General features: G+C 38.2%; 1 protein-coding gene across 2 annotated transcripts; it reads right to left on the bottom strand.

Moving 5' to 3' along the window:
* Window positions 1-1309: 1309 nt before the first annotated feature.
* LOC140371244 (retinol dehydrogenase 8-like) lies at window positions 1310-9012 on the bottom strand. 2 transcript variants are annotated; one of them, XM_072458437.1, is made up of 6 exons: window positions 8848-9012; window positions 7320-7481; window positions 6426-6605; window positions 6136-6229; window positions 3284-3467; window positions 1310-1617 (listed from the first exon to the last, which is right to left on the bottom strand). In XM_072458437.1, the coding sequence occupies exons 1-6, from the start codon at window positions 8951-8953 to the stop codon at window positions 1390-1392; spliced, it is 954 nt and encodes a 317-aa protein (XP_072314538.1). In that variant the 5' UTR covers window positions 8954-9012; the 3' UTR covers window positions 1310-1389. The 2 variants fall into 2 exon arrangements, with proteins under 2 accessions (XP_072314538.1, XP_072314589.1); XM_072458488.1 differs by lacking the exon at window positions 7320-7481.
* Between the last annotated feature and the right edge of the window lie 1648 nt (window positions 9013-10660).

Here is a 10660-nt window from a genome sequence, read left to right as displayed (position 1 = left end):
CTAAGGTTGCTATCCGGGCGTTACACAGCTTAAATAACTAGCCAGTGTTTTTTTATGGTACATTCAGACCGCATGCAACACGGACAATTGCCCTGGCACAACCCATGGGCACAACCCGCGGGCACAACTCGGGGCAGCTCTTCCCTCCTGACCTGGACTCAGAGTGAACGGAGGCGTGAGGGACATTTCAGGATGAGTGGAGGCTCATACTCGAGTCTAAGGTGACTTGACACGTTCAGTTTTGCCTTGGTCCATCTATGTTGGGGTCTTTCCCAGGACTTGGTGCTGGTCATGAGGCTCTGTGTCTGTGACTCTCCCTGACCTCAGAGAGAGTCACACTCAAAGCTACACTGGACACTAGAGTCACGTTGGATCAGCACATCATTGTACAACAGGTTTCACAAAGACACATTTCAACAGACTAAACTACTCAACTCAATACTCGACAGACTAAACTTTGACACTAGGCGCTTTTGTGTTTATTTGTGGCTCGCCTTGAGGAAAAAAGGCCCAAGTTTAATTATTATTATGTTGACAATAAGCGCGTTCAGAACCAGACACGCCTCATAGTTTGAGACCTGCTTCCATGGACATCATGTATTTTGATATATGTAATCACATTCAGATTATTTTTTTTATTTTTGAATGTATGCAACAGACTGTAACTATATTCATGTATTTTGACCAAGTCTAGAGCATTTGACGTGAAAATCTCTATATTCAATCTATATCTATTTTTTTTCTTCATATAGACAAATTAAATGATTGATAAAATATGAGCTAGTTTATTGTTATTCGTGAAGCCATCACTCAGACACATAATTACATTTTGGTCATAATATTAAAATTAAGTTTTACAAAAAATAGACTAAACCATTTGTTTTGAGCAGGTGTTTTGACATTGCATACAACAACATGGCTGCATCAAAGGAGGAGAATTAAAATAAGAAAACCTTTGTAACACATCGAAATGTTTAAAAAAAAAAAAAAAATCTTTGTATGGAAAAAAAAATCTTCAAAATGTTCGTTATAATAAGTATCTGTAACTCATGACTAACCTAATTTACTTTAATTTATTCATTCATCCTATGTAAAATTTTGAATGATAGATTTTTAATATAAATTAATTCAACTGTTTTTTGGAGTTGTTTTTTATGTCTTATTTGTGAATCAATTTAACGTACTGTTATGTACTTATATTTGGTAAAGTAAGTTGGTTGCTACTGACAGTAAGTAGGCTATGTAATAAAAAGTGTAAATGTTTGGCACTCCATTTGAGCTGTATAAACTCATTATTTTTTGAAAACAGTAAATTCTATAATTGAAACCACACTTTTTGTAATATTAATACTATGTTGATATATTTCACATGTATGTGTCCAGGTCCTTTCAGTTTGGTGACACGGTTCTGCTCCTCAGACAGCCACAGGTCAGGTACTTCATGGCGGTCATGCTGACGTGCATCAGGGGGCCCATGTTGAAGAGCATGTGGTAGAACGAGTGGACGGACAGGCCCCCAGTCTCATCGGCGTACTTCATGGCCACGATGGGCGTGTACAAGGGATTGGTAAGGTTCCGAAAGCGCGGCCGGCTTGCTTCAATCACCTTCTTGGTGCACTGTAAGACAACAGTATGATTGAAGGAAAATCTGTAATACAAACTCCAGAAATGATATTTAAAGTTGAGAACTCACAATTAATAGTGTTACTTATGCTGTATATTTTGTTTTATAATTGCACGGAAGAAAGGGGGGTGCTTCCTCCTTTTATTTCACCTACTGCCAAATCTGTGGTGCTATCGTGCCTTCTCCTCTCCTTTGTTTTACACATACGGGCATCATTGTGTAATTTGGACTTAGCATGTGCAAATGGCAGCAAATGTAAAAGTAAGGACATTTCTGAAATTCTAGCTTAATTTTGCGGCTTTGACACGGAGACCATGAAAGGTGTCAAAATAAATTGGATATGTTTTGATGACCCACTCCAAAACACAACTTTCATCAAATTTCAGCTTTTTCAGACCAACGCCCAACGTTTTTTTTTAAAAACTGCTAAGTCATGCTTGGTTGGGCAAACTGCTTTGTGGTAATACATATTTTTATTTGCCGTGTCACGATGGACCTCTGCCGCAAATGTCATGCTTCTACGATTTTTTTGGGGGCGATTTCCTGTCTCACAAGGCATTTTCTGTGCATTGGGGAATGCAGACGTGCCAAATTTTTGAAATTTTTGAAAAATAAAATTGCCAGAATGTAGAGAGGCATGAGTTTTAGAGGTGGGCAAGGAGGTTGGTCCCACGAAGAAGGTCAGATGACACCTTCGTGCTTGAACATGGTGTTTGTTACGGACAAACTGTGTCTAGTACAGAAGTCCAGTACAGCGCGGGTTCAGATCGGAGCTACTTCCAGGTGTCACTGTCGTTGCCCACATGGGCGTTGAGTCCCTGGTCGGTGCACTGTCCAGTACCCCTCCCAGGGACTCCAAGAAGACCAGGTACTCTGCACCTCTGCTCAGCCCAGAGGCCGATACTAAAGTGCGAGTCCTGTGGGGAAAGACCTGGCCACCAAGTGCTCCCAGTCGAGCGCCCGGCCCAGGCTTGGCTCCAAGGTGGGGCCCCGGTAATGCCAATCTGGGCAACGTAACTGGCCTTGATTGTCGTGTATTCATAATTAACACTAAATATAAGACGTTTCCAAGAAAGAAAACCAGTCCAGTCGTGATTTTGTCATATAGTTGATAGTCGAGATTTTTTATGCTGGAGGCCCTTTCTGTACTTTCAACCTGTTACTTATGTGAAATAAATTGAGGATTTCCCCCCCCCCCCCCTTACTATATATATGGGGGGGGAAATCCTCAATGGGATGTTGCAACAGTTACACAGAGGCACAAAGAGACTGAAACAAGCAAATGACACGACAATAAAAGAACAGCCAGAAACTGACTACAAATGGTTCATTAAATACTAATTTAACCAAATAAACCCCTAATACCGGTGGCTCTTTTTTGGACCTCAAATGTATATGTACTGCTGAAATAATAATAATAAATAACTAATAACTAAATGTGATGAGTATCATCTATAACTTACTACATAAGTATTTATTTTGATCTACATAACACACATTTTCATTGAATAAACCCTAAATCCTTTCAACATTTAAACAAGCTTTAATGTCACTTTGATTATGTTATAATATGCATCACAACAAACAGCTGATATAATGTGTAAGATCTCTAAAAACAACCATTCAACTCCCACACCAAGTGAATAAAATGTACTTTACTTTGGAAATATCATCCGGGGTTTGTCCCAGTGTCTCAAAGATGTCCAAGGAAGACGGGAGGTAGACGTTCTTGAAGTAGTGCACAGTGTCGGGGTCAGCGCCGGGGCACTCTCTCTGTCGCACCTCCTGGATCATCTTTGCCTCAAATTCTGTGTGGACGGGGCCGGGCTCGATCAGAGACAAGCTGCAAACACGATGCACAGTAACAAGAGAAAGTGATGAGTAAAGCACAAGAGCTAGTGATGCCCAGCAATATGACAACAGAACAATGCTCATTCCTTTGATGATTTGTTATTTTTGTGAAATGATCATATCACAAACACTATAAAAATTTAAAAAAATTGCAAATGAATACATAATATGGGTTAATTGATATCTGGAGAGAGATGAATCCCAATGTCCGCCAATATACCATTTTTTCCCCCTCCAATGCACAGAATCAGAATTGAAAAAAAAGTGTTATTACCATTGTCTGTGAACAAAATTCACAAACATAAGAATTTGCTTTGGTGTGACACTCGAACTCAAACAGTTTTCGACAGTAGAGGTCCAGTTCCTTTCATTCCAAACTGCCCTCCTCTTGGTCTTTCTGCCCAGAGGGTGCAGGATCTGGTGCATCCCTTGTTCAGCGAGGAACCTGGAACTTCAGATCCAGACCCATGTGGCTGCGTCCTGCCGCACTTGCCCCTCGGTGACTTTTGTGAGTACATATTTGCTCTTTATGTAAGTTTAACCTGGTCTAAATTCATGAAGGTCAATTTGGCCTAAGGTCTGGGGCAAGGACGGGAAAGGAACGCTTTTTCCCCCCAAAGAAACTATAAACTAGACACCTGCACTGGTACACCTGTATTTACAAATCCTTCTGTCTCGTTCCACATCTCTCATGTTACAGCACCATCATGGCCTTTGCTGACACTGTATCATCACCTAACGCATTGTGCTGGATAAAAGGCTTTCTTTTTCTCTGGCTCTTCCTTTTGAACTCTAACCCTAAACGTGTTGATGTAAATGACTAAAGTATCTCCTGTGACATGTTTGCATTGCACAGGAGACAAAATATCTGTGCAGTCTTTTCAGAACTCTGGAAGACGCTTTCACAGGACCTGAAGCTGTCAAGTCTAGTCCAGGGTTGTCTTGTCATGATACCACATTTCAAACTCGATTCCAATACTAAGGAAGATGGAAATGATGATTTGATACCACAATGAAACTATCTGTTTTAGCCTTTCTTGCGTATATAAAACCCATTTCAGAAACAACTTCTAAAAGGTAAAATGTCCTATTTAAATGATATTTTCAGTTTATTTGTAACTTTAATTCAAATGCTACTGATAAGTTAGCGGTGGTACATGTTTTTTTTTTGTTTAGTTTTGTATTGAAATTGTTCTACTTAAGAGTTTTATCTTGGCATGGCTCATTTCCACTCTAACCCTGCTTGAACTTATCCTAAAATTATTTATGTATGTATGTATGTATGTATGTATGTATGTATGTATGTATGTATGTATGTATGTATGTACGTACGTATGTATGTATGTATGTATGTATGTATGTATGTATGTATGTACGTATGTATGTATGTATGTATGTATGTATGTATGTACGTACGTACGTACGTACATATGTATGTATGTGTGTTTGTATGTTTGTATGTATGTATGTATTTATGTATTTATGTATGTATGTATGTATGTATGTTTGTGTGTTTGTATGTATGAATGTATGAATGTATGAGTGTATGAGTGTATGAGTGTATGAGTGTATGTGTGTATGTGTGTATGTATGTATGTATGTATGTATGTATGTATGTGTATGTGTGTATGTGTGTGTATGTATGTGTGTGTGTGTGTGTGTGTATGTGTGTATGTGTGTATGTGTGTATGTGTGTATGTATGTATGTATGTATGTATGTATGTATGTGTGTGTGTGTGTATGTATGTATGTATGCATGTATGTATTTATTTATGTATTTATTTATTTATATGATAATCAATACATTTCATCAGTAAAATATAGAAAACCGAAAACTGCTCCTATGACAGACAATAATGTACAGTTCCAGTACATTTGTAATACAAATGTTACTGTTTAGTCCTGATAATGTGTCATTATCATATAAAGCCATAATCACAAAAACATCAGTTTCATTTCATATATTATACTATTGCACATTGTTGTTTATTTATAGTCCAAATATTAAGTGTGTTTAGTATTCATTTCAGCACAAAATTTAATTAAAATTATGTTTATATTTTAATATATTTTCTTTGTTGGGAGTTAGTATGTATGTAGTAAGCTCTGATTTTCATTATGTTTTTGATAGACAAAAGTTATTACTTTTGTGGGAATTCATTTCGTTTGTGGGTTTATTACATTTAAAACAGTCACATTTTTTATTACATTTGCAGTTTATTACCTTTGCAGGGATTTTTATGTTCGCACAGCACCTCTCGCTTGGTTCACATCATATCTCTGGTCACACACAATTTATTCAACTCAAATAAATCTTGCTGGAGTGCCCCAGGGCCATGTGCTGGGCCCCCTCCTTTTCCATTATCTACATTCTCTTACTTGCTTACTGTGCCGATAAACACCCAGCTCTACCTCTAAACCTTCATCACTTCCACCTGCCTCCCTTACTCTGTCTGCACTATATAAAATCATTCCTATTCTAACTATTCTAAAACTGGTCCTCCTGGTAGGCACAAAATACAGTTTCAACCTTCAATTGTTCCACTCTTCTTCCTCCCCCTCAAGAGCCTGCTCATCCTCAACAGCACACTTTTGTTTCACCCACACAATAATAGCATCACACTCACTTTCACCCAATGGAAACATGCAGCAGAACTTACTTGACATCAAACTTGAGAAGTTGCACCGCTAAACACTCGCAGAATCCCTCTATGGCAAATTTGGATGCTGAGTAGACATCATTGAACACAACTCCTGCACAGAGGAAGAAGCTGGGATATACTTTCATTTTTCATGTGTTATGGTACATTTTTAAAGATTATGGTATGTTAATGTAGTAGTTTAGTAGTAGTAGTTTAACCCTGGTTCAAAACAAGTGTAATCTAGCTTGTTATTGTGTAATAGTTCAATGCTTCTAATGAAAAGGTGCTGTTCAGTGTCTCTCTCTCACCTTGCAGGCCCATGACGCTGCTCACCACGATGATGTGTCCTCCACGGCGTTTTTTCATGTCAGGCATCACCTCTTTGATCATGCGAATCACCCCAAAGAAGTTGGTCTCGAACACATTCTTCATCTCCGCAATGGGGATGCTCTCCACTGGACCCACCAGGCCGATACCTGCATTATTAACTGTTCGACAAGACAAGGTTATGGATGTAAACATGTAAAATGAGAATATAATAACATATTTGAAGTACACTCAATTTATTAAATCCAATTCAATAGATTCATGACTCCATATATATTATTATGTGTTATCTCCTGGTCTAACAAGGACAACAAACTATGTAAAAACCAGGACTTCCAAAACTAAGATACAAACTCAACCAAACCTAAACCAGATCTCACTCACCACCAGTCGTCACATAATGAGGGTGATACTTGGCTGAATCATTATCACCGACATAATCAGCATTAAACTCTTAATGTAGTTATATAACTACTCAAATCCCTATTATTCCCAGATTGAATCTTGAAAAAAAAAAAATCTTGTAATTCTTATTTGAAATACATGAATATATTAAGTATAAGATAAGATAAGATAATCCTTTATTGTCCAAACATGGGGAGATTTCATTGTTACAACGCAGTAGATACAGAGAAACGGACAGATAACTTATAGGAAAAAAATAACAAAACTCCTCTCATATCTTAATATGGAATGGAGGAAAATAATAAATAAATAAATAAATAAATAAAATAGAAAGATAAAGGTAAGAATAAAATGATAATAAAATAAGGTAAATAATAATAAAATAAAGTAAAAATAGCTAAAATAATAGTTTACAAAGATCTGCTTATTTCTATCTGCTGCTTTTATTTCTTCCATTCCAGGTCACTCACTGAGGACGTCCACATGGCGGTCCTTGATGCCGTTGATGCACTGTTTGACTGACTCATCGTTGCACACGTCCAGCACAGCCAAAGAGAGGGTCTTTCCATACGTGTCCCCCGCGGCCTCCACCAGCTTGTCCTTCCGCTTCAGGTCCCGCATGGTGGCTATGACTGTGCAAAGGGAAGTCACAGGACCGGAAGAGGACAAAGGATGAGATTAGTTAGATTATAGTTCTGTTATAATTTGGCATCACATCCGCTTCTCTGCCAGACCTGTGAGGGCAGCATCTTTGAGTTTCAAGATAAGATTAGCTTTATATACAGGTATAAGTGTATCATTATTATTCTCATTTGTAAACATTTTCTTTTATTTATTCATATTTTGTTGGAGTGAAAGTGTCAAAAAGAAGTAGAAATAGCCTATAATATATATAGTAGTAATAATGTAATATAATATAAATTCCTAAGACTCCATACTAAAAAAAACAATTTATGTTGTTATCATGTCATAGGTTTTCTATTGTATTGAGTGAATGCTTGGGCCATTGTGGCAGCTTCTTCTCCCTTATAACAGAATTAAAGTGTTTGTGGCCTGCCCCACCCATAATCCCAACACCCTGTAGGGCTGTGCAGCTGGTGATGCAGCACATTGACCACCTAATAACAAGCTCTATTTTGACCTGACTATGTCTCCCATTTTTCAAATGTTGGACAGCAGGTATAACAGATGTGCTTTAAAGCTGACAAGTGTGAAATTATGTCCCATCCTCATCTAGATGTTAGTATTAACAGTGCTCAATGCTCAATAGAAAATCATCAATATAGTTGGTACATGATTGTTAAATTGATGTGGTGAAAAAAATATCTCAAGAGTTCTTTTGGAAATGTATTTTAGCCTAACTCTAGTCCCAAAATAACTTAAATAACTTAAACAGACAAATTGAGCTCTAAGAAGACTAAGTGCTTTTTTTGTCCTGTTATAACAGACTATTTATCTGACCCATAAATAACCCTAGTCCGCTAACCTGAATTCTGAGGCTGGGAGAGCCTCAGATAAGCTACAGCTTTAGCCTACTGTCTTAGATTCTTTGTAGCTTAAGATGGACTAAAGGTTAAAGAAGGTTTACAAACAAATGCAAATGACTTTATTTGCATAAGCCCTGAAGTTATCATTTCATAATTATTAGTTTAAATACATGCATTGATGAGTAGTGATGTTAAATTGTTTATAATCTAGCATCCAAAGTGAAGGATCTTATTATCAATACTCCATTCAACAACATCAGCAAAGAAGGTAATAACAGTCATACAGTGCTAATAACATAGTGATTCTTCTCACATTAATCCATACATTTTCAGTTTCCGCTCAAATATTTATTGAACAAGCTCCAAATTGGTAGAAATAGCTGGGTCTTAAGCCAGATTGTTTATTCCAGACTGTACAGCTTGTTATGTGTGTATCTGCATTGACCTGGATTGCTGTTAAACACTTCTTTATTCCCTTGTCCTGAACCACCCAGACACACAGTGCACTCACCATGGTAGCGCTTCTGCTCATCTTTAGCCAGCATCACAGCCATGCGCAGGCCGATCCCGGAGGAGCAGCCCGTGATGAGCACCACTTTCTGTCCGGGGCTGGCCATGGCTCCTGTGGCTCTGTCCCGGCGCAGTGGAGATGAGCTCTGCCGAGGTGAGCGTCTGTAAGAGGATTCACTGTGTGTCACATGGCCTCAGCACAGGGATTATCTGACAGTATGAGAGCACAGAGGGCCCGGCATAACTCTGCTGTTTAAACATATTCATCTGAAAGACTGCGACACAGAACAGGGGCCGAGCTGCAACTGCATTCAACTCATCCTGCAATGTTCAATGGGTTTCAGGAGGAGAACCTGTGGTTGTGCAGGTAAATGGCGCCACCTTATGGTTGGCAATTAGATTACCGTGGTGCAAGCTTGATTGAAAACAGAGAAGATATTCCTTTATTGTCCACACATGGGGAAATGTCGGTGTTACAACGCAGTAGATACAGATACAACTTATAGGAAGTTTCAAAAAAACATTCTTAATAGAAGAACTCTTATAAACAAAACAAAAAATGTCTTATTAACAAAACTCCTCTCATATCTCTTAATAGGGAATGGAGGGGGAAAAAATAAATATAAAGATAAAAATAGCTGGCATAAGACTAAATAATACTAATACTAATGGTAAGTAAACACTCTTATCAGTTGTATGCACCCGAATATGGCCTTAATTGCTTGTGAGTATGACAGTAATTGCACATGAATATGACGGTATTGCACATGATTAAGTCAGTAATTGCACATGAATATGACGGTATTGCACATGATTAAGTCAGTATTGCACATGAATATGACGGTATTGCACATGATTAAGTCAGTATTGCACATCAATATGAAGGTATTACACATGATTAAGTCAGTCAAGTATTGCACGTGTTCAGGACTAACAGTGTTTGTTAAACAGTCTGACAGCAGCAGGAAGGAAAGACCTGCGAAACCTCTCCCTCACACAACGAGGGTGAATCAGTCTCAGTATTGAGGATTTCACTGATAACGATTCCTTTGTTTTTATCTTTTAACAAAGGGTTTGATTAAAAACTGGGACACACTCGTGTTGGGGGATGTGGGGGTCATAATAAAACTGTAAAAAGCGGGGGTAAAAAGGTCAAATGTTCTGCTCTCGGTCCATTCACACCTCTTTCACCGCTCACTTTTGAGTCAATATATAATCTTCAATTGATGAAACTGAGAACATTTTTTGTGTTCTGGTCATTCTAAAGCCGGATTGTCTCTATTTTGACCAAACAAACAACAATATATTCCACTCTTTACTGTTGTAGGGCGTCAGAGTGGTCACAAACCGGAACAACGGGGTCATTGCATAAAACTGGGACAAATCAATGGTTTTGGATGGGACATGGGACACAGGGCTCAAAACTGGGACTGTCCCAGGTGAATAGGCACGTCTGGTCACCTTATTTTAACATCAAGTTTTGGATCTTGGATAATCCTAACCAAAAAGAAACTATACACAACCACAGTAAAGCAACATGTACCGTAATAAAGAAAACAGAGACATACAAATCTGTCTTTTTCTATCTGTCAGTGTAACGCAAGGCTCTTAATTATCTAATGCTTACAGAGCTTACGCAAATACACTTTATCCAAAAAAAATGAGTAGCAGAGAGTGGCACAATTATAAGCAGCGCAAATGATAGAATGCATTTCTTTGCTTTCTGTCAGCCTCATTTTTGTCCGTGGAGCTTTTTCAGAGCTCAAATTAACTTCACAGGGCAAAACATGAAGTGAGAGTAGCTTCTCTGTTGT

This window comes from Eucyclogobius newberryi, unplaced genomic scaffold, assembly GCF_026437365.1.
Source record: "Eucyclogobius newberryi isolate DKJ021-1_F unplaced genomic scaffold, fEucNew1.0.hap1 SCAF_1, whole genome shotgun sequence".
NCBI classification, from domain to species: Eukaryota; Metazoa; Chordata; class Actinopteri; order Gobiiformes; family Gobiidae; genus Eucyclogobius; species Eucyclogobius newberryi.
Note: the sequence above shows the minus strand (reverse complement) of the source record. Positions and strands in the feature narration are given on the sequence as shown.